The sequence below is a fragment of the Podarcis cretensis genome (assembly GCF_951804945.1).
Source record: "Podarcis cretensis genome assembly, chromosome: 5".
NCBI lineage: Eukaryota > Metazoa > Chordata > Lepidosauria > Squamata > Lacertidae > Podarcis > Podarcis cretensis.
In genome coordinates this window covers 81,126,460-81,151,209 of record NC_137174.1, presented here as the reverse complement: position 1 = coordinate 81,151,209, position 24,750 = coordinate 81,126,460, and the positions used below count along the sequence as shown (strand labels likewise).

Here is a 24,750-nt window from a genome sequence, read left to right as displayed (position 1 = left end):
CCGCACTTAGAGATGCCAGTGACTGAACCTGGGACCTGCTTGCAAGAGAAATGCTGTACTGCTTAAGCTATTGCCCTTCCCATAAATGCATCTGACAGTTGCTCAAGCTGGCTGCCCTCAGAAGCCAGTCCCATTAGGGCTATATAGGTCATGCCAACACAGTCTGTCATATCCAGGGATCCAGCGTTTGCATAAATCCATATAACACTTTAAGTTTTAAATTGGGGGTTTGGTGCAATGCCAGGTACTGTTTTTGAAAGGCTCTCCACAATCCTTCTTTAGCCTCTTGTATTCCTAAAAAAAGAGAGAGAGAGAAAGTTCAGTCTCCTAACTTTTCTTTCCCTGATAAGAGGCCCTACGACTTATATTAACTTCTAAAAAATGCTCTTTGCTACGTTGAGCAGTTTATTCATTAACTGAATAGAGAAGCACTCATCTCCTCTTTCAGGAAGAAAAACAAAACAAAGAACCCCAACCCTGTACTATTAGAACCGTAATGATTCAAAGGCGCAAATGTACTCCTGCTGCCTTTTTCACTCCGGCCACTTAAGTTTTGTAACCAATTAATCTGGTTTTGGAGTGGCGGAGTTTGGGGAGAGAAATAGAGGGAAGATATTTGTTTGCTTGATTCCACATGACAACTCCAGGGTAACTGAATAGACTGTACGGTTGGTTTGACAAGGCAGAACATTCAGCCAGCAGCTTCACATACCAGAGGCAGGGGGCTGGCAGGGGGACTCTGACAGTTGTAATGGATTTTATCAGAATTTCTCCAAAGGCTTGACTGTTTTCTCTTCAAATATTAATGCTTTGCAGAGGGGTTGTTTGCCCCTCTTTCTGCGAGGTAATGAATAACTATTAACTTAAACCAATATGCATTCCTATTAGTTTTTTCACTGATGAATAATGAATTGTGTGCGGGGCTGGGGGGGGGGACAGAGCCTCAGATTTCTGCATGTCAAAACACCAAAGTTGATTTCTGAGGGAGCATAAAACACAACCTTAGAAGTTGTGGCGGATTGGGAAATGACATGGCTATTGCTACAGATGTTTGTGTGTGAACTGGCATTCATGTTGCTCTTTAATATGTGGGCTGGATCTGGTGTGAATTGGGTTCAGATGCTACTGGAAGAGGAAGCAGGCTCTGTTAGACCGTGATGTTTCACTGTGTACATATAGATTGATTCTTTTCACCTTTCTTAATTTCACTTCAGTTCTCTGGGACAACGCATTTTCTCTCTCGCCGCCCTCATTTACAAAATGCTGTATTGTGGCAGCCTTAATTTGGGGGCAAGTTCAGTTTAAGAGAACAAAAATATCATTGTTTCATTGCAGAGTTTCTTTAATAGATGTCTAGTTGCCAGTCACTGAGGCAGACCCCAAGAGCATCGAGGAAACGCTGTGTAGTTGCACTCACAATGGATTCTGAGGGTCCCAGTCAACTGATTGTGATATTTTGAATTGAGCTTTTTCTGAGTTTAGGCTTCTCTGAGATGCTTCATTCTGTCTGTCTCCAGTTTAAAGCAAAATCAAGTTTTGCTATAAGTTTGTAATGTGTCTAGAACTGTTTTGGCTCACCTAAGTACTAATACAATAAATATTATGAAAATAAATAATAACTAACAACAACATGTTATGCATGCTTACTCAGAGGTAAGTTTCACTGTGTTCAAAGGGGCTTACTCCCAGATTGTATGTGGAATTGTATTTTGGCTTCTCATTTTTCCAATTTTAAGTTCATTTCTCCATATTTTGATATCAGTTTGCAATTTTTAAAAAGTTCTTATGAAAAGTAAGCAGAATTATACTGCAAATTTTCCCCAAGATACGCATTTTTGTATGCATTTTTGCCCAATATAATGTTTTTTGCATATGGATTTCCCCCCAACATAATGCATTTTTGTATATTATTTTTCACGAATATATTATTTTTATGCACACTTTAACCTAGTATATGTATCTTGGTACATATTACTTGCCTGGAGAACTACACTGCAAAATTTGGAGAAGTGTGAATTTCAAAGGATAGCTGTATTTCGGTTTACAAATTTCTTTAGCAATGTATGAATTAGGTTGGTTCACCTTTAAATGTGAACTGAATTGAATTTCTCCCCATCGACACTTCCAGGTCAGTGAATACAAGACTGCATACTAACAGCACAATCCAGCATGAATTAAGTCCCTTAAATTCATTGGGGCTTACTGCCAGGTAAGTGTTTCTAGGGTTATATCCTTATTTACTTACGTTTTGTCAACCCTGCACCTCTTAACCTTCAACTCTTTATAGAAACATTAATTTGGGATTGAATATTCAATGCAGAAGTATTGCAAAGTAGAAGATTATAAAATACTGTAACATTGTGCTGTTCCTTTATCTTCTGCAAATGTATTGTTGCTGCTCAGTTGTCACTAAATAGCTCAGAAGGATACATGAGCGGCTCAGATACTGTAGCAAATGTTAGCTACATTTGTTTCAGCATTTCAGACAATAGTCTTCAAAGAACTGTTGTCCTGAAATAACCTGATTATGGGCATTTATGTGGGTCTACTAAATTCGGAAGGACATATTGCCTGTACCTGATCCCAGGTGTTGGTCATGTTTCTAATCTAATGGTTAAAAGGGGGCGGGGTTTGCTTCTGATTCTGGCTGAAGAATCCCGTCACAAATAAAAATATATAATATGTTCACAGCCTTTAAAATGTAGGTTTACAGTGGTACCTAGGGTTACATACGCTTCAGGTTACACACTCCACTAAGTCAGAATCAGTGCTTCAGGTTAAGAACTTTGCTTCAGGATAAGAACAGAAATCGGGCTCTGGCGGTGCGGCGGCGGCAGCAGGAGGCCCCATTAGCTAAAGGTTAAGAACAGTTTCAGGTTAAGAACGGACCTCCGGAATGAATTAAGTACTTAACCTGAGGTACCACTGTATTTTAATTTAACAAAGTGGAGTGGATTTTATGACCTCCTTTTGTCAAGGAAGGAAGATTACATCCTCATGCTAAGTATTATACAAACTAAAGGCAATCCTAAAGTGATATCCCCCAGGTTAGGGTCTAGCAGATCTCCAGCTGAGCATATGTACTTCCCAGTCTGGCTCAGCTGGGACACAGCTGGCTGAACCAAGCCTGGTGGTTCTTAAGCTGATATAAGTGCTGAAAAGTGAGCATACTGGGGGTATTGTGGAGTGGGACAGGAGGAAGTTTTCGGCTGGATCCTAAGTTTCTCCAGCATTGTCACATGGTGTGGCATAAATTAATCCAGTAAAAGGGAGGCTGTAGCAAACTATTCTGGGTGACGCTGTGGTCTAAACCACAGAGCCCAGGACTTGCCGATCAGAAGGTCAGAGGTTCGAATCCCCTCGATGGGGTGAGCTCCCATTGCTCGGTCCCTGCTCCTGCCATCCTAGCAGTTCGAAAGCACGTCAAAGTGCAAGTAGATAAATAGGTACCGCTCTGGAGGAAAGGTAAACGGCGTTTCTGTGCGCTGCTCTGGTTTGCCAGAAGTGGCTTAGTCATGCTGGCCACATGACCCGGTAGCTGTCTGTGGACAAATGCCAGATCCCTTGGCCAATAAAGCGAGATGAGCGCCGCAACCCCAGAGTCGGCCACAACTGGACCTAATGGTCAGGGGTCCCTTTACCTTAACAAACTATTTTACAGCTTCTGCTGGTATTTTGGCCAGCTCAGCCAATAGTAGCCCTGTCCCTGAACAGAGTTTGGATTGAGCATACTTTATGCCATCTTAATTTAAACCGTCATAATTTATGCTGGCTTCCATACTTAGGATTGCTCCCTAAGCATCTACATCTGATTGATCTGTTTTTTCTTTCTATAATTGATTAGGGTTCAAAAACTGGAATGTAGAACAGGAGGCTTTTGCTGGACTAGGTCAGTCCTTCTATTCCTCTGAAGTCAAACTATCTACCTATGAGGTATCACCAGAAACTTCTGCTGGGTAATTTGGATACAGGTAGGCCTACCAACCAGGAAATATGTTAGCGGCCCAACCAGTAAAACTGTATTTTATCATGTCACCCATACTGGTGTCTGGAGAGGAGGTAAAGTCTATATTTTTCTACGCTGTGCCTCAGACCTGTTGGGTTCCACTTGTTCTGCCCATCCCTGATGCTGGACACCAGTATTTTGGAAAACCTTTTTTTAAAAAATCTTATTTATTGTAGTTAAATATTTTTACAACAGTTTTCTGCCGAGATTGATATTCAGGGCATCTTTTAATCATCAAAAAGATTAAAACATCATTAAAAACAAACATAAGATTAAAAAAAATACAGTCACTAATTTTTAAAATCCCCTAAACTTAAAGCTGTCAAAAGATTTCACAGGAGAAGAATAAAACCCCAGACTAGCAGAGATCTGGTGAAGCAAAGGTGTGTGTGTGTGTGGTTTTGTTTTTGTTTTTTAAAATTCATTTTAAAAAAACCACGAAGAAAGGGGTCCATCTGGCTGCCTGAGAGTTGTGGGCACGACAAACGACAAGATCCTGTCTTGCACTCCAGCAGCCAGATGAGCCTCTGAGCATAACAGGATGTGAAGCAAGGCATTTTGAATGACTGCAGTGTTTGGACAGGTTGATATGAGAGAAGGCAGCCTTTCAAGTTGGTCACACCAGAAGTATGCTAAAATGTATGCTGAGATTTAAAGAAACTCTTGCGTATTGTAGATTTCCAACTTTTCTTTTCCTACCAGTGCTGCAGCAGAGGCAGCTCCTAAATGGGTCTAGAATATAATGTAATAAGTCAGATTTCTGGTCCATCTAGCCCAGCCTTTCTTAACCTTGGGTCCCCAGATTTGCTGGACTATAACTCCCATCATCCCTAGCTAGCAGGAGCACTGTTCACGGATGATGGGATTTGTAGTCCAACAACATCTGGGTACCCAAGGTTGAGAAAGGCTGATTTAGCTCAGCTTGTCTGCAATGACTGGCAGCAGCTCTCCAGGGTCTCCGATGGGACATTCCCAGTTGTTCTACCTGGAGATGCCAGGGACTGAACCTGGAACCTCAGGCTTGCAAAACACATGCTCTACCACTGTGGATCTTTGGGTTTTGCCCATCTACAGAAACATAAGCTCTAATGACAATGAAAAACATGTATATATCCCCAAATTAGACTCTACTATAAGAAAACCATCTTTATAATAACTTTCCCTCTGTAATAAATCTCCCCCTTTCAATATGGTAAGGAATCTTTCAAGTTAGTAATGTGAAATTTGTAGCTGAAAATGACAGTGTGTGTACAGTGGTACCTCGGGTTAAGTACTTAATTCGTTCCGGAGGTCTGTTCTTAACCTGAAACTGTTCTTAACCTGAGGTACCACTTTAGCTAATGAGGTCTCCTGCTGCCGCCGGGCCGCCGGAGCCCGATTTCTGTTCTTATCCTGAAGCAAAGTTCTTAACCTGAAGCACTATTTCTGGGTTAGCAAAATGTGTAACCTGAAGCGTGTGTAACCTGAAGCATATGTAACCTGAAGTGTATGTAACCCGAGGTACCACTGTATAGTGAACCATATAGATGAACACTAATTCTTGGGACAGCTTCATTAACTATAAGCAGTATAAAGAGCTGAATTTACAAGTGCAAAGTATAAAACATGTGCAGAACAACTTGGACTGAATCACTTCCCTGAATACTTTGGTTGCAGCTGGCATCTTTATTTGCTTACGTGAGTTTACATGCTGTCTATGGCCTGGTTAGTCAAAATGAAGGGCAGGAGCCCGTCGTGACAGAAGGAAACTGAGAGACATGTAAGAAACAATGGCTGTTTTGTACGAAGTGTCTCAATGTATGTGTCTGATCCCATGGGAACTGCAGTAGACCATACATGCTTTGTGGAAGTAAGATGCTCTCTTTCAAGATATTGTTAATCCTTTCCTTTCACTGGAAACATATTTGTGAATGTTGTTGAAAAGTTGCCTGGGAGATTCTATGAATTCTACAACAATAAAAATAAAAGAACTTATGTTGCTCTGGAAGGATGCAAAGGATGGCAAACATGTTATGGCCAAAGATAGTGAAGAGGAAAATTTATTATTATTACTATTATATAGTTATTTATTTATACCCTGCCTTTTTCCCTGACAGGACTTGAATATTATCCAGAATGAGAAAATGAACACTTGGTACTCAAAAGTTACAATTTGCCACATGTCTGATGAAGGTTTTGGATTGAAACCAGTCTAGTTTCATTGATTTTAAACTGGCTTTAAGGATAAACCTTGCTAGCCAGAATGCCTGCATCATTTCATTAAAGTCAATGCAAACATGGCGTTTAAGTTGAACCAAGTCAGGTCTGGGTTGCGTTTCATATTTAAGGTTGGATTAGAGAATTTGTGATTAATAAATTGTGTAGAATGTAGATTCACACACCTGTTTTCGGCATCAGAGCAAACAGGCCATCAGGTGAGACATTATTGTGTTGGGTTTCATCCAACTGTCTGGAAGCTACTTTCCACAAAGTCAATTTAGGTAGCCCCACCATCCCTGGCCAAAACATTCCCTGCAAACATATTGCTGCTATGTTACTTTTAAAGGCATGGACATAAACTATCAGAATGTAAAAGCTAGTTTTAAATGTGTGTTGTTGAAATCTCCGCACAGTTTGCCTCAGCTCATATACCAGCTGTGATCTAAGCTGGAAGGAGAGAACCTGGACCAAAATTAGCCCATGCTCTGGTAACCTCCTGTTTAGACTAATGTGGATGGGGCTGCCTTTAAAGATGGTCTGGAACAGTTAGCTCAGACTAATACTGCAAGGTTATTAAGTGGGACTGGTCCCTTTGACCATTTATGTCTGTCCTTGTCAGCTGCCCTTGCTCCCCATCCATTTGTGGGCCCAATTTAAAGTACTGGTTTTAATCTTTAAAGCCCTAAAGAACTTGGGATCAGTTTATCAAGAATACTCTCTTCTCCCATATGTAAGTACCTGAACAGTAAGGTCTTTTTTGGAGAAGGTTGAGAAGCAAGACATCAAATGAAAGGTTCAAGGAAGTGAATGTTTGCTGCTTAACATGAAGAAAATTAAGGAGAGCAGAGAGGGCAAGTGATAAATTTCAAATATGTAGAAGTTGCCTTCAAAACATGTAACAATTATTCTCTTGTTCAGTTAGCATGAGGAAGAAGGTTTTATTTTTCTGGAAGAAAATATTAGGAGGAAAAAACAAAGCTTGAGGAAAAAACCTTTGACTGAAACATGTTTCACCTAAAAGGGCAAGTCTCATTTATAACTTCCTTAAATGACTGCTTGAGCCAAATGCATTTTTCTTAGAATTGTTCCTGTTTCCTTAAAGCGAAGGGGCAAAAAATGTAAGCTGGCAAGTTTGCTTTGTGCTATGAATCACTTAATCTAGTTCTATTCAGGCTCTAGTGATAAGAGGTACGGTAAATGATACAAGGCTTATATAGGCCCCAGAGGCAGGCACCATACCTTATATTGTGTCATATATACATAATAAACACATTGCAAAATACATCTGGGATGAATCCCCCCCCAAAAAAAAACTCCTTCGGGGAAGAGCTAGAGCTTAGCAGTGGAGCACATGCAAAGGTCCCAGATTCATTCCTGGGCATCTCTAGTTGAAAAGATGAAGAAAGGCCACTGCCCAAGACCCAAGAAAACCATTGTCCGTCAGAGCAGACAGTACCAGGCTGGATGGATCAATAGTCAACTAAGACAGCTTTCCATGTTTTTAAAGAAACACTATCTTGTGGTAAGGGCTGCGCCTCACTGTATATGATAATCAAAAGCTGTGGATTCCACTCACCAGCCTCCTATTGGGCTGGGAAATCTATGATCCTCCAGATGTTGTTGGATTATAATCCCCATCATCCCTGAACATTGATCATGCTGGCTGGGGTTGGTGGGAGTGGAGCAACATCTGGAGACCCGCTGGTTCCCTATCCTCCGACAAAATGATGGTGGGTCAAGATGAGAAACACTGATTTTGACAGCGGTTGCTGACGCTTCATTTCACTTCCATCTTGTGTTTATTCCTGGAATGTATAAAGAAACGAGAGGCTGAAATGAATTCAGGAATTGTAATACTGGGGCCGTATTACACATTAGGATTTTTTCAGAAAAAGTGTGCCCCCCGCCGTTGATACTGCCGCCTGAGGTGGTTGCCACACCTTGAGTCATGGGTAGGCCAGTCTTGTTATATTGGCTTCAGAAGAGCTCTGTTGCTATGGCTACTCCAGTCCTGAGAACTGAGGGCACTGATAATTCTCTTGTTAAAATCTGCACAGAACTACGGTTCCCAAGATTCCCTGGTTTCAAGGAAATGACAAACCAATTGAACTCTCTCTGTGTGTAGAGGCTTCCTGAGTTGCATTGCTATGACATGTTCATGTTGAAGTGCACAAATATGTTGGGGTTGTGGGTATTACATATCATAAACTGACCCAAGAGGGCTGCAGGCAGCTCCTTCAGGCCTTTTTTGTATTCATGAGCTGTTTTATTCTTTGGAGAAATAATGGCTTCTCCATAGAAGTTTCATTCATTTGCTCTCTTTCAAAGAACAAAAAATATTGCAAGCCCACTGGGGTGTCTTCCCAGGAGAGGATAGTTTTCCACCAACAGAGAGCTCTCTTTTATCCACTAGAAACAACGGGCACTCAAGTCGAACAGGCTTTTTCGGCTTTTGTCCCAATAATAGAGGCTTTCATTCACAGTTAAGGCTGCTCTGCTTTTAGGTCCTTTCTGGTCACCTGATGAAGCCCTTGGTAACTTTTTAAGGCTGCTTTAGGCTGCATTCCTCAAATTCTTTATTCGTGGCCCTGTAATTAACAGCTTCAGGTTCACTGCGTGAACAGTAGATTCCATAACTTTCCACTTGTTGTGCCCTTGGATGCTGGACTGTTGCAACAAACAGGCAAAGCTGCACATAAACCCTGATTCTCAAAATACGCAACTTTGCCGCTGCAAAAAAAGAGAGAGAGAGAAACCAAAAAGCCCTACCTGTGGATGCTGTTCTGGAGTCATGTTCAGGTAAAGCATTGTATATGCTTCCTTTCTAAAAGGGTTCCTTTCTAAAGTAAAATCAGAAATGCTGAAAAAGCACCTCTATTTTGAACTTGTTTTCTCATACCACAGTACTTTTGTTGATTTCAAGTGTTCTGTCATTTACGCTACTGAATCGGACAGAGAACCTGACTTGTCAGTGCGGTTTTGATTTACCCCCTGCCTCATGTTTTATTGCTAGGCTGTGTTTGCTAACTACCAAGATGTATATTCATTTATGGATAACTCTGTAATATTAGTTTTTAAAAGGGCAAGAGGAAAAGATGACAGATTTCCATTTTATGGCAGGAAAAATAATACACAAACTGGATGTTTTTATAGAGGGATTTCCTGCCACTATACTTTATTGTGTTCTACACAATTTTTTAAAAAATTGTATTGACATGAATGGTATTAAATCAGTGTCATTGGGCCTAATGGGAGGAGGTGGTTCAGTACAAACTATTTTACTCTTCCAGCTTTGCAGTTAAAGGTCAGACTGACATTTTAGGTGAGATACAATTTGAATGTTTTTTGCAGGAAGAGTCAGGAAAAGACACTGTGAGCTTTTTGAGCTTAGAGTCGCTGTGACTACATTTTGTACCAGGACTGAAAGGTACTGACAGTGAAATGTGTGCTGGAGGTGACCTCTTCCTACTGCATGCGTAGCGGAATTATATAAATGGGAAGCTGGCTTCCATTCCACAATGTGGCCTATCATATATATATATATATATATATATATATATATATATATATCAGTATATATACAAGACTGGATTGCAATGGACAGGGAAGTGAGTGTGCAAAGCAAGGTAGCATTTAAAAAATTTAGCTTATACTTCCATGTGCAGTGTTGCCAAGAACTGAAAAGGGGCTGCTTTTCTTTAGCAGGGTAAAGAGAAGTGTCATAGTGAAGTAAGAAGTTGGATTGCATTTAGGATATTCACATAGCCCTGTAGTAAGAGTATCACTCAGAGAGAATAACAATCACAAGGGTGAACAGGCAAACTTGCTTTTTTGCTTTGGGTGTCAATTAGCCCATGAGATTAGTGACATGAGATTTTTTTAAAAATTTATTAGGTCCATTAGTTCATTAGTGGGCACATGCCAAATTAAAAAATTAGAGAGTGGCATTGCTTGTGCCTTGGAGTGGTTATCTCTCTACTCTACTAAGGCAGACAGCCGCAGACTTTTGCAAATTGTAAGTGGGTTTGTAAGCCTGACTTTATACCACAGGCACTGTTGGGTGGGTGTCCAGTGTACAGTGTGCTAACATTGACAACATGTGTTCTGAGATGTGCTGAATTCATGTTTATATTTATCATTACAATATATTGCACCTATCCTCCAAGGAGGTCAAGGTGGCACCTGTGGTTCTCTCCTTGTTTATTATCTTCAGAACAACCCTGGGAGGTAAATTGGTCTGAGATACTGTGAGTGGCCCAAGAGCATCCAGTGAGTTTCATGGCTCCATGGGGATTTGAACCCTGCTCTCCCACATCCTACTGAGGCATCTAATCATAAGCCTGCATTTTTATCAAAGCTTATATTTTTGATCAGGGCCTGTATTTTAAAATGAGCTTAAAGATTTTCAAATGTTCATGCCAGGCAGAAGACCAGCTGCCTAAGAACCTTGGCAAGATGTTTATTCTCCTGGACAAGGGCCCCCCCTGATTTATAGCAGAAAACAATTCTCAAAGTCGTAAAAAGGGAATTACAGGCTGACAGCCAAGGTTACACTGACCCTACATATTACAGAAGATAAAAAAAGAGATAAACATAATAAGAGTTGATAAATAGTAAAATAAAACCATGTGCCTCCCATTAAACTTGAGCCATATTTTCCTAAGGTTGAAAGGTCAAGAGCAGTGAAAAAGGCAACTGGCTTGGCTGGAGAAGATAGGTTTCTTCCTATCTTATTTTGAGGCTGGAAACTGTTCCTTCCTTTTTTACTTTGAGAAGGTTTATTCTTCTAAAAAGCTATCTATGTTATGTATTAAATATATTGGCTTAAATGTAATTATGCAAAGGAATTAGAAGCTAAGAAATGTTAAATCCTTATGCTAGATTCTTATTTCATATAGTTGGAAGAGATCACAGGGGCCATCAGCCATCAGCCCAGCCCCCCCTGCCAAGCAGGAAACATCATTAGAGCACACATATGGTTGTCAGGCCTTTGTTTAAAGACCTCCAAGAGAAGGAGATCTTTCAATGATGATGTGAACTCAAGATCCTTGACATCTGTTTAAGATAAAAATTTAAGATTAACCATTTGTTTTGGAGGGCAATAGGGCAAGGAGGGCAAGAGGTGAGCTGGTAATTAAGGTTCCTTGTTGAGACACATGTAAGATATATTACTACTTATTTGTCATTTATAGATAGAAGAATATATAGCTTTTTGTTTCCCATAAAAGGGCAAAAGGAAATGGGTGTATCTTTTGTGATTGGTTCTAGCAAACAGCCAATAGGAATTTCAACCAGGCTGATTGGACAGAGGCAGCCACAGGAGGAGCAAGGGGGCTGGATTAAGGAAATATAAGTGCTGGCCAGAATGGCAGGAGGGCAGGCCAGAGCTTGGTAACCATATACCACTGTGCCTCTCATTTATTTGTCTGACAAATAAATTATTATTTTAATTTCTCTATTGCTGCATTGAATATTTCATTCCAGCTAAGCGTTAACCACAAGCAGGGTGCTACACTACCACTACGCTACACTGGCTCTTCTTCAGTAATCACAGCTGAGAGCTCAGGAGTGGCCCTGAACTCAATCTGGAAGTTTGTGGGGCGGCTGTCAGATCGCTTTCGTGCTGTGCTCATATGGTAAAGGTGTTTGTGTGAACCGATGCTTCCATCAGGCTACTGTACTTTAGGCTACTGTAACTCCCATGGCAGTCGTGTGCAAACCTTGCCATGATGTATAAACCAGCTATTTGTTTAGAGCAAAACTCTGCTGAAAAGAGTTACATTTGCCTCTAATTCTAATTATACACTGAAGAGATCCAGTTGCAGGAAGCCTGATGGCACACCATCTGTTATTATTTCAGGTATGAAGCCAGGAAAAGCAAAAACCAATAGGTTCTTTTATATATATTATATAGGTGGGTTTTTTGCTGAATGCAAGATATTGAGGCTTCTTCTTTTCTAAGTCCTGTTGTATTTTTTAAAAATACCCTCATGCTGACAGATTGCTAGCAGTTGACAAGTTGACTGAACCCAGATCCTGCAGGTTTATGTGGCTACCCTTGACATTTGTTTTCTTTAAAAAATGTGCTATACATATTGCACAGACCTGGCTAAGTGAGTTTTTACAGGAGGTTGTTGTTTGCACCATGGCCTGTACAGCTGCTATAATTGCACAGCCATCAGTGACGTACGTATGTGTGTGTGTGTGTGTGTGTGTGACCCTACTATTTGGCTGTTGCTGGCAAGTAAGGTAAAAGGTAAAGGGACCCCTGACCATTAGGTCCAGTCATGACCAACTCTGGGGTTGCGGCACTCATCTTGCTTTATTGGCGGAGGGAGCTGGCATACAGCTTCTGGGTCATGTGGCCAGCATGACTAAACTGCTTCTGGCGAACCAGAGCAGCGCACGGAAATGCCTTTTACCTTCCCGCTGGAGCAGTACCTATTTATCTACTTGCACTTTGACGTGCTTTCAAACGGCTAGGTGGGCAGGAGCAGGGACCAAACAACGGGAGCTCACCTCGTCGCGGGGATTTGAACCGCCGACCTTCTGATCGGCAAGCCCTAGGCTCTGTGGTTTAGATCACAGCGCCACCCATGTCCTTGGCAAGTAAGGTGCCCCTGCCCTAATGAAATGGCATGATTTAGCTGCAAAAGACAAGGATTAGATTGGGGATGCAAGATGCAGACTCTGCATCCAAATTGTAGCTAGGAGGGTCCATTGTGGGCTCCTGCTATGTGCATCTGCAGAGAAAGTCTGGATAAATAGGTCCAACAACATATTCTATCATGGCAGAGGAGTAACATGGGGGTGCTGGCAGGGGCACATTCCTCCCGACGCCCTGCCATGTTGTGAGCTGTTCTGCTTCTCACGGCGCCCTGCAGCCTGAGAGGCAGGTGAGAAGGATGCAACTGGGCAGGGTACAAAACAGTGCTGTGCTCGCAGGGTGCCATGAGCTGTTGTGTCCTTCTCACCTGCCCCCCATCTGGTAGAGGAGGATGCAACAGGCTTCAGCTGGCGGCTTGAGGAGGACACAACAGGAATGTGCCCTGCCAGCCATGCTCTGTTTTTGCAAAGCGATGTTGGGCTTGCAGGGTGCTGTGAGTGCGCCTCTCAAAGCAGGGCAGCATCGTCTGAGTCAGGTGGCTGTGCTCTCCACCGTGCAGCCGGATGCAGCTTGGCCCTGCTTAGTTCCTGCAGGCGCATGCATGCCTCTTGTGCCAGTGGGGAATGCTCCACCACTGTACTATGGAACAAACTAGAGGGAGGACAAATAAATGCCAAGGGAGGAGAGTGCATTCACCATTGAAAGAAAAGTGCTCCATTCTGTTCCGTTCTATCAAAATACATGGGGACGTTAGCTCAAAAGCCTTGCAGTGAGATGCTAAAACATGGTTCCATCCCAAAATAATGGGATTTCCAAATTTTATTTTCCATTGAAATGTATGAAGAGATAATACGACCTCATAAGGAATCAAAAGCCTGGCCTTTCTGAGTTGTATTGGCCTTCCGTAGTCTTTCGCAGCCCTTCTGTCAGGGTTCCATTTAACTTGAGGTGCTGGATAGTGAACCTGCAACCTCAGTGCAAAACATCTGCTGGGCCATTGAGCAGTCGCCCCTTCCTCTGGTGCTTGTGCATGGGGGTTCCATTGTACAACAGAACTCATGCATGAACCCATTGAATAGGGGGATATCAATTTAAAGCTTAAGGTGTCTATATAGTTGATTTGCCTGCCACCTTTCTAACAGATATGCGTTGCACAAAGTGACTCCCATCAGTTAAAATCGCAAAATAAAAATATTACAACAATGCAAAAATCACAACATTAAAGCCACAAATTAAGAATATGTGGATAGCAGCGAATTTGACAAGGGCAGGGACAGCAGATGAAATGCACTTTCTCACGAAAACCAACTCAGCCTGACGAAATAAAGGTCTACTTGTGATCACTTTGCATAGAATATGGTTCCCCCCTCTGCTCCCCCAAGTATAACTTTTCATTTTAAGTAAGTTTCCAGCCCTTCTTACTGGAGGAAGGGTGGGAGGGAGCTTAATAATGCACAGAAAAAAATTGCTGCAAATGTTTCTGAGAAGTACATGTGGTTTTGCCTTTTAGGGTCAAAGGAATATTCCTGTTGTCTTACCATTCACTAGTATATTTCCTCACCATTGGCATCTTCTTTGTTCTTTAATGCTCTATATATTTTCTCTAATGCTTCCATCATCAACATATAATTCCTGTTGAAATCAATAAAGTTTGGGGCAGATCTTGCTATTCCGTTATTTATCTTCGCCAAAAAACATCTAATTTCATAACCAGGTTAGATGGGTGGGGAATATTTATTTATTTTATATCCTGCTTTTCTCCCAGTGCAGGACCCAAGGCAGCTCATCACATGAATAAAAAACAGATTCTGCTTTCAGAAAGAAAAAAAAGACCAATAAATTGTTTTTATTTATTTAAATGTATTTAATTGTTTTTAATAAGTTACCATATATAGTTGAGTGCATTTCACTTCTGCATTGAAATGCTTAAAAATTTAATATAGTACTGTGTTAAATATTAAATACTGTAAAAAGGTAAAGGGACCCCTGACCATTGGGCCCTGTCGCAGACGACTCTGGGGTTGCGGTGCTCATCTCGCTTCAGTGGCCGAGGGAGCTGGCGTACAGCTTCCGGGTCATGTGGCCAGCATGACTAAGCCGCTTCTGGCGAACCAGAGCAGCACATGGAAACACCGTTTACCTTCCCGCTGGAGCGGTACCTTTTTATCTACTTGCACTTTGATGTGTTTCGAACTGCTAGGTGGGCAGGAGCTGGGACTGAGCAACGGGAGCTCACCCTGGAATTCTAACCGCCGACCTTCTGATTGGCAAGCCCTAGGTTCTGTGGTTTAACCCACAGTGCCACACGCGTCCCTATTAAGTACTGTATAACTGTATTAAAAATTAATATAGTACTGGTGTCTTTGTGGTTATGCCCATGATTATTTCTTTTTTTAAAAAAAAAATTAGAGAGCCAAGCATTCTTGTTAATCTATTTCTTCTTCTCAGATTATGGCAGATGAGGTCCAAAAATATGTGAAAAAGAATCCTATGTGTGGGAGAGGGACACCTTCTTGATTATGGATTATTGACTGAAGCACGTTCTGGCCGAACAATCAACTATGCACCATCTCTTTGGACTCGTTTTGGGACAAAAGGATCTTTCACGTGCAGGGGACCTCTTCTCCTTAGACGATTCTGAAATAGAAGGATGTCTGTCAGAAGCTCTCGAGCAAATAAAAACTATTAGTTCATCTCCAGTAAGTAATGCATTTAATGCCCTTTCTTTGAGTGTGAGATGGAATGTATAATAATGGATCAGAAAACATGAGCATCTCAAAAGAGCTCACATTTGAAGAATGTGAGGGTACAATCACACACACACACACAGTGAATGCAGAATTTCTCCTTCAGTTTACCATAGGTAAAATGGGACGCAGGTGGCGCTGTGGGTTAAAGCCTCAGCGCCTAGGGCTTGCCGATCGAAAGGTCGGTGGTTCGAATCCCTGCGGCGGGGTGTGCTCCCGTCGTTCGGTCCCAGCGCCTGCCAACCTAGCAGTTCGAAAGCACCTCCGGGTGCAAGTAGATAAATAGGGACCGCTTACCAGCGGGAAGGTAAACGGCGTTTCCGTGTGCGGCTCTGGCTCGCCAGAGCAGCGATGTCACGCTGGCCACGTGACCCGGAAGTGTCTCCGGACAGCGCCGGCCCCTGGCCTCTTAAGTGAGATGGGCGCACAACCCCAGAGTCTGTCAAGACTGGCCCGTACGGGCAGGGGTACCTTTACCTTTACCTTAAAATGGGAGAGAGCTTTACACAATTATTGTGAGAATAAATTTCCAGTCATCCACTGCCTGAAATGGGAGAAAGGGGGGGGGAGCAAGATAGTTTTTATAGTAGTGTGAGGGTTTCAAAATGCGCCAGCCTCAATTATGTACATCTGAAAAGAAGTCCATTTTTAGCAAGGTGAGGAAGGGGGAAATAGGTATTCCCCCCCCCCATTTTGCACATGCTCCTTTATATTGCACCAGCTCTTAGTTCTTAACATTTGAAAAACATTTCATAAAAAGATTTTCCTTAAAAAACCAAGTTTAAAAGTTAATTCCCACTAGAGGGCATCAGTGATACATATTTTTCGTTGCACACACGCTTTCATATGATTTCCAAATTCAGTTAATTCAGTTAAGATGTCACATGAATGAAGCCTTAGAAAATTACAGATATCATTATTCTCCAACATTCCCCCAAAGAAAAATCATGGAGATGGACAGAAAGGAATGAATAAAAGGAGTAGGATAGAGAACCTTTTCCTTTCGAACGATGAAAATTTGAGCCTTTTCTGCTTGGGGGGGTGGGAAGAAAGAAAGATTGGGAAGGAACCTGAGAGGGGCTGATAATAAGTGCACATCAACACCAGCACATGGGGTCATCCCTTCAAATTGATTGGCAGTAGAATTAGAGGAAAGTAGTACTATCCACAGTGCGTCACCAAATTATAGGGCTTGTCTACACTTCTGCATGGGGACGCAGGTGGCGCTGTGGGTTAAAGCCTCAGTGCCTAGGACTTGCCGATCGAAAGGTCGGCGGTTCGAATCCCTGCGGCGGGGTGCGCTCCCGCTGCTCGGTCCCAGCGCCTGCCAACCTAGCAGTTCGAAAGCACCTCCGGGTGCAAGTAGATAAATAGGGACCGCTTACCAGCGGGAAGGTAAACAGTGTTTCCGTGTGCGGCTCTGGCTCTGGCTCTGGCTCTGGCTCTGGCTCTGGCCAGAGCAGCGATGTCACGCTGGCCACGTGACCCGGAAGTGTCTCCGGACAGCGCTGGCCCCTGGCCTCTTAAGTGAGATGGGCGCACAACCCCAGAGTCTGTCAAGACTGGCCCGTACGGGCAGGGGTACCTTTACCTTTACCTTACACTTCTGCATACACTGCTGAGAAAGCAAGGGTTCAAGCAGTTTCCCATTTGTCCCATGCTTTCCAGGTTTGGGTCAGAGTGGTTTTGCTTTTGCCACCCTGCTTTCCCTCAGAAAACATGCTCTTTAGAGCTAGACTGGAGCAAGTGTCAATCAGGAGAAAACTTGTTTGTAGAGCAGTGACATGACTAAAATTGAAAGTTCTGTCCAAAGCTATAGATTGGTATGGTGTATGGGAGAGATTTAACCTCCTTGGTTCATTCTGATGACACTTGAGTACCATACCTAAGCCTCACAAACTGTTTTGCCCTCATTCAGGACTACCAAACGAATGACAACGACCAGGCAGTTGTGGAGATCTGTATCACTCGAATCACAACGGCCATCAGGGAAACAGAATCCATAGAGAAACATGGGAAAGCCCTTGTTGCACTCTGGGAATCTTGCTTAGAGCACAATCTGAAACCTTCGGGGAAAGATGAAGATACACCACATGCAAAGATCGCTTCTGATATTATGAGCTGCATTTTGCAGGTGAGAGTGTTATACCAAAGCACATTGTCCTTGGCAATGATCAATGCTTTTTTCACAAACAACCAGCTTTTGGTTGACTGGAGAACTGCCCTAGACTTGATTTGGAATCTCCCCATAGTCACAGGCTTTCTCAGGTACCGTATTGGTCTGAAAATAAGCTGCACACAAATATAAGCCGCACCTTTAAAATTGGAGGGAGGAAAAGGAAAAAAAGACAATACCCCCCCCTTCCCCTTTCTTTACGGCGGCTGGGTGAGGCTTGGGAGCAGTGGGCGGGCTGCATGCCATTGTCCCATGCTTCCAGGCTGCTTCCTGGGCGATGGAGACATGCTGCTTTGCCAGCAGTCTTCCCCCTTCGTTTTGACAGCTGGGTGAGGCTTGGGAGTTGTGGGCAGGTGCTGCGCTGTTTTCCTGCCCCCCCTCCTGGGCAGCTGTTTCAGCAGCGATATCATAAGGTTGCGACTGCAAATATAAGCCACACTTTAACTTTTCTGGATCGGAATTTGGGGGGAAAGTGTGGCTTATATTCGGGCCAGTACGGTAACACTTCCTCTCTCACACAGCCCAGCTCACCTTTTGGGTTATCTCTAGGCATTCAGGGACGAGGGTGGTGCTGTGGTTTAAACCACAGAGCCTAGGACTTGCCAATTGGAAGGTTGGCGGTCAGAATCACCGCGACAGGGTGAGCTCCTGTTGTTCAGTCCCAGCTCCTGCCCACCTAGCAGTTCGAAAGCACATCAAAGTGCAAGTAGATAAATAGGTACCGCTCTGGCGGGAAGGTAAACGGTGTTTCCGCGCGCTGCTCTGCTTCGCCAGAAGCGGCTTAGTCATGCTGGTCACATGACCTGGAAGCTGTCTGCAGACAAATGCAGGCTCCCTCGGCCTATAGAGCGAGATGAGCGCACAACTCCAGAGTCATCCACGACTGGACCTAACGGTCAGGGGTACCTTTACCTTTACCTTTTACCAGGCGTTCAGTGGTGAATGTGTCTCATCACATTGCCTTATTAGTGTATATATATCCTGTATTTTGCTGTGAAATGTTTGGTGCATTGTTTTTAAAACCAGCTTCACACCAGTTGAAGTCCTTAAGCCATTCCTAAGTCATCTCCAGCCAAAATGCGTACAACTTCACAAAGGGTAAAGACATCCCTGTGTTTCAATGCCTCCCTGTGTGTACCCAAATTGAAGTGTATCAGGCACTAATTACTATGTTGATGTGAGCAGCTGGGCGGGGGGAGCTCTGTGAAGCACACCTGAAAAACCAACAAGTTTGCTGTGCTCTAACTCGGTCATGTGAATACACCCTTGTTTTCAGTCTTAATTCTTAATCCTGCCATTACTGACTGCAAACTTTCAACAGCACTAAAATGTTTCTTGCTATCTAACCTTGGCTCCCATTCAGGACTAACCTCAAAGATTTGTCTTGCTTTAAAAATCATATTAATCTGTTTTGACTCTTGGTTGTTTTCATCCAAAAGGTCGAGAACATGATATTGGAGAGGGAGAGAAAGGGCTCCTAGACCTGGTTTCCCATCAGTGTGGTGGCAAATTAAAACTCTCTTTGTATGCCCAGTTCTGTCTGTTTCAGCTTCAGAATTCTAGGACCAGGTCCAAATAAACATTTTATGCAATGGAAGTTGAAAAAATTATCCTGGATCCAAGACAGGTGTTGATTTCCAGAAATATAACTCTTTAATAAACAGAACAAACCCCCATTGTCTCCACTTCGCTTGTTATTGTAACGCTGTCAAAACAAAGGGCCTTGTTGCCTGGAATATATTAATTGCCTTAAAATCAGTTGTACTTGTAATCAAGATGCAAACAAGGGGCATGTGATCAAAAGCCTCCCACTGAATTTGATGCTCCTTAGGCTGCAATCTCCTAAGTAAGTTATTCCCATTACAGTATTTTTATACAAAGAAGTACACCTGAGAGAGACAAAGAGAGAAATGCTATCAGTTGCCGTTTAGACCAGAAAGTCCAGAGATGGTACAAGTTGCCTGAGAAATCCAAGCTATTGGGAAAGGGATTGCAAAGTGCAATTGCCTCTTTGTGTTGGTGCAAAAAACAAACAAACCGTAGCTCATTGTAGAGCACATACGTGGCCTGCAGAAGTTCCCAGGTGTAATCATAGCACAGTGATTGCACAAGGTGTAATCGTAGCACCTTGGGCCTAGAGACCAAATGCAGCCCATCAGTCCTCGCTGTCTGGCCCTCAGGATTCTTCCCAGGCCACATTCCTCACTTCTTCCCATCACCCTTGAGTGCTTTTGCCTGGCTGCAACATGCTCAGTAATGCCACTCCTTTGCCTGGATGGAGGGCAGAGAGGGGTGAGTGAGTGTGTGCAGGAACTAGGCTTCAGCACAAAGCTAACATTCACTTTTGTGGCTTCACCCACTTTTGCAACTGTCCCCTTGCACCACTGACATGTGGCCCCTGGAACATTGGCTCGCCACCCCTAGCATCTCAAGTTAGAAGGATCAAGTGGCCAGTGATGGGGGGGGGGGGAATCCACCTGAGATCTTGGAGAGCCACTGCCAGTCAGTGGACAATACTAGTCTAGATGGGCAAATAGTATGGCCTGGTATAATGCAGCTTTCCACATTGCTAGGATCCAGCTCTCAAGTTATGTGCATCTGTGCATGGTCCGGATTGATGGTCCCACATCGTCTGAAACATTGTAAGGGATCTCAGGGCACATCTTTTAGGCCATAGTGGACAGTGGGGTGGGTGGTAGTGCTCACCTGGCCCCCAGTTGCTCCCCTTGCTGCTGCATACTGATGTGAGTAGAAAAAAGTCAGCAGTGAGGTTGGCTCAGTGCAAACCAACGGAGCCAGTCCAGCACTCCTGCTGGTCTGTTTGCACTGCACCAGCCTCACTGCCACCTTGACCCTCTCTGTTCTGCTATGCAGCAGTGACACTTGTAAGCGGAGGTTGGATGAGTGCCATCAGCCCCCCCCCCCCGCTGCTCCACCTGCTGCTGCTCTCAGGTCAAAACATTGCAGCTTTGTCTTGAAAAACCATTCCTTCAGTTTTTACATAGATGGACCATTGTTGCTTTTCTACAATAGCGTGTAAAAACTTGTGATAATTTTCAGAGCTAATATTAAAAGGAGAGTCCAAGAGAAGCCCAAGATGGTACTAAAAGGGACATGTCTAGAGAAGTTCCATGGTCTTAGCTGATGGACCCAAGCAGATGACTTGTAATGAATGTTGCTTTTTTGGTGCTTCTGTTTTCCTCAACAGAATTATAACCGTCCTCCCATCATGGCATTGGCTGTCCCCGTCGCAGTCAAGTTTCTGCAGAGGGGTAACAAAGAACTGTGCAGGAACATGTCGAGTTACCTCTCCCTTGCTGCAATTAGCAAAGCAGACCTGCTGGCCGAGCACACAGAAACCATTGTAAAAAGTGTCCTGCAAGGTAAGAAATATCAGAATTGCTCTATTCTGATTTGCCTTTTTGGTCCTGTAAGGTTTTCTATACATGTGGTGTGTTTTTTTTAAATAAATAAAATCTAAAGTTTTACAGTCAGGATAGTTTCAGACACAGCAATCTGAATGCGTGCCTTAGATTTCATGTTCATGCGCTCATGTTCAGGGGACTCTATGTGATTATGGGGCCATGTTCTTGGCCCTACTGCCCCCAAAATGTCCTGGCTCAGTCCTTGATGCAGATTGAGTTTGGACTTCAGGAGTGGGTTAGACAGTGTATGTGAGATTGGAGCAAAAACAAACTCTCACTTCCCTGTCAATGTGTGGGCCCCTTCAGGGTGAGTAATGTAATGTAACATAATGGGTAATGGTGTGTGTGTGGGGGGGGCATAGCCAGGATCTTTGTAAGGGGGGGTAGGCCTTTCATGGGGGGGGGGAGAAGCTCAGTTTGCTTTGTATTTTTATTGATTTTGGGGGGCAGCTGCCCTCCTGCCCCCCCCCCCAGCTATGCCTGTGTGTGTGTGTGTGTGTGTGTGTGTGTGTGTGTGCAGCCTTCCACTACATAGTGTCTTCCAGATGTGTTGGACTACAACTTCTAAATCCCTGGGCATAATGGACAACGGTCAGGGAAGGCTGCGTTATGGAATCAGAGAATTAAAGAGTTGGAAGGAACTCCAGATGTTATCTTGTCTGGCCCCCTCCATGCCTGCAAATCATCCCTTCCACTCGAAACAGATAGTGACTTTCTACATAGCCCAGGGAGTGTCTGCAAAAGAATTCATGCAGGCATTCCAGAGGTTCCTGATGGGTTTCTATAGCTGCAAAGCACCCATAAATGCACTGATGGAATTGGTGGAACCTGACAATAGCAAGCATTTTCTTTTCTTTTTTAAAATTTGGGTTGGGCATAAATCTGCTGAGTAGAATTACCACCTCTTTTTAAAAAATGAACACAATCCTAACCTCCTTACCAGGGAGTAAGTCCAATTGAATATGTCCTTATGAGTAGACACTGGTAAGATTGCAGTGCGTGGGAAGTGGGATACTCCTCCATGATATGCACACACACATCCCACCAGTGGTTTTTTTTCTGGGGGAACTCAAGGGTATGCAGTACCAGCACCTTACCCCCCCCCCCGTCCCCAATGTTTAAAGGTTGGCACTTTCTGTGACAACTTCATGGTGAGTCGTGGCACCTTCCTTTCTATTAAAAAAAAATAAGCACTGCACCCCACCACATTAGACATGTTGGGTCAACCCCAGGAAATCGTTCCACTGTATACACCTGGAATTCACCACTCAAACAATTTTGGAGTAGTCAGAGTGAAACTAGTCTTAGGGAAAATGCATCAAAAGCAGCATTTTCAGAAGAAACCAGTGGATTGTGCGTAACTGTGGATAACGTCGAGTGTACATGAGTTCAAAGAACAGAGGTGGCAATGCACTGAAGCCAGAGTAAACCGCCCTGAGACCTCCGGGTATAGGACTGTATATAAATTCAATTAATAATAATAATAAAGCGTATTGCGTGGACAGGCGGAGTCCCCAGATCCCGAGCGGTCCCTCCCGTCATGTGGAATAACGACTCAAGACAACGTGCTATGGGATTAAATTGGCCACAACTTTATTAAATTTCAAATGTGGGTAGACCTTGGCTCAGGCATTGGGCGTTCTCCCTCCCCAGTCCCCAGCTGGGGACCTAGGGAGCTTCAGGGTTATCCAGTGTGTTTGTGGGGGATAGGCCGGCTCTGGAGAACATATGTTCAAGCAGAGATAGCCGCCCCCGTTACGCCGCCGCCACAGGGGAGAGCAATGACGACCTTTCGGCGTACGGTCAAAGCCTCCCTTCAGAAACCCCTTTAACGGGGAACCCTGGTATCGCCGCCGCAAAGAGGAAGATGGACTAAAGGATTCCGCCCAAGGCGTGATACCGCCAAGACTACCTACATCTGAAAAGCCCCTTTGCCATCCTCCAACCAGTCAATCAGGCCATGCCTGATGTCGCTCAGCCAATGCTCGTTACCAAGGTCCAATAGGTGCACGCCATCGGGCCAAAATAGCTCCTTCATGTAAACTTTAATGTTGGGGTGTTTCACGACCCGACCTCCCATGCGAGTGGTTGCAGAGCGCACTGCCCTATTGATTTTTTCAACAGTGTAATTAAGTCTAGTGGATTTTGATGTTGCCACGCCAATGCAAGCGTGGCAGAAGTTCGAACGAGAAAATCGTGATATTGGGGTGAGTGGCGTGTACACTTTCCAGGTCTGCGATCGCTGTTTTGATCAGAATTATGCTTTTACGAATGACCAAGTCATTTTCGCCGAGGTGGAGCACAACCGCGTTTGGCGGGTGGTGGAACGCAAGCTTGTGACGCAACCGAGAGAGCAGGGCATCCCATCGCATTCCACGTTGTCCGAACCAGGAAATGGAGATCTTTGGCTGCAGACCCAGATGTTCTCCGTTTGGACCGGTGGTGGCATGGACAGCCGCCCAATGCACTATGCTGTGGCCGAAGATCCACACATGTTTGGGGGTTGAGCCTGAAAGAAAGGATTATATGGTATCTGTCAGTGCCTGCTGGTTGTATCTAATGTAGCCTTTGAAGGCAGCTGAACGCCACTGCCCCATTGTTTTTATGTGTTCTGCCGGGAGGCCGCTTGCAGCTGCCGTGGTTGCTGCACCGATACGAAAGGAATGCCCGGAAAATCGTGCCGGGTCGCCTCCACAAGCATGGATGGCCTTACGCAATATTGAGACAAATTGGCAACGGGTCATGGGGCGGCCTGATGCGTGAATGAGGAGGGGGCCTGGTCCCGGAGGACGTACCTTCAGGAATTTGTGTGTGTCCAAGACAGGGCATGGTCCAGTGTGTGGGGAGGAGGCTAGACTTAGCATGGAACCCCTACCTAGTTGATCGGTTTTGGAGGCTCGGATTTTGACTTGTATCATGCGCCTGTCAAGGTTGATATCAGCCACAGACAAGCCCCTGCGATGAGGTGACAATGTGCACCCAATGCACTCTCCGATACGGAGCGCACCAAAGAAGGCCAGGGAGAAGGCTGTCCTGAAGAGCCTAACCTCATAGTTGGACCAGCAAATACTGGGGAGCGCATCCCAGATCAGCCGGAGGATCTCTGTGGTTACTGGCCTCCTCTTATCTGGAATGGGCGGGTGGGAGCGACGCCACCCTGCAATAAGCTTCCTTACATGGAAAGTGTTACAGGGGTCTGGGAGCCAAAAACAGTTGCTGAAGTACGAGATAGCGGCCTTGTGCAGGCTGATGGTCTTAAGGGCCATGCCCCTACGCTTTAGGTGAACCAAATATTTTAGAACATCAGACTCCTTGGCTGCACGTCTGCATCGTAAACCAAACTTATCTCTGAACCCCTCGAATTGGGACCATGCTCTGGTGTAGGACTGCAATGTTGATGGTGCAAGGGCGCTCAGAACTCCTGCTGTCACTTCTCTCGTCCAAGTTCCCAGAGGTCCTCCGGAAAGGCTTCTGGGAGTTGATCGGCCTCGGGTGCTAGGTCGCGAAAACGCTCCATCTGAAAGCGAGACAGGGCATCTGCAATGTCGTTATTGAGGCCCGGGATGAACCGTGTGGAAAAGGAGATGTTA

The 24,750-nt window shown here is 44.2% G+C and overlaps 1 protein-coding gene and 1 long non-coding RNA gene across 15 annotated transcripts in view; one reads left to right on the top strand and one right to left on the bottom strand.

The window, feature by feature from the left end:
• Positions 1-24,750, top strand: part of VEPH1 (ventricular zone expressed PH domain containing 1) — a 172,595-nt gene that overhangs the window by 35,949 nt on the left and 111,896 nt on the right. For 6 of the 14 annotated variants that reach the window (XM_079977785.1, XM_079977795.1, XM_079977787.1 and 3 more), the window contains 4 exons: positions 2,129-2,209; positions 15,261-15,511; positions 17,478-17,693; positions 20,944-21,118. In XM_079977785.1, coding sequence (XP_079833911.1) covers positions 15,374-15,511; positions 17,478-17,693; positions 20,944-21,118 — 529 coding nt within the window. In that variant the 5' untranslated portion in view covers positions 2,129-2,209; positions 15,261-15,373. Of the gene's footprint in view, positions 1-506; positions 845-1,035; positions 1,054-2,128; positions 2,210-3,844; positions 3,972-5,662; positions 5,856-7,123; positions 7,232-8,832; positions 9,005-9,560; positions 9,633-15,260; positions 15,512-17,477; positions 17,694-20,943; positions 21,119-24,750 lie in introns of those variants that run through there. The other 8 variants (XM_079977797.1, XM_079977791.1, XM_079977798.1 and 5 more) reach the window with 7 other exon arrangements.
• On the bottom strand, positions 5-8,174 carry LOC307217276. The gene is made up of 3 exons (XR_013839517.1): positions 8,146-8,174; positions 7,782-8,010; positions 5-294 (listed from the first exon to the last, which is right to left on the bottom strand). It is a non-coding gene; the product is annotated as an uncharacterized lncRNA (long non-coding RNA).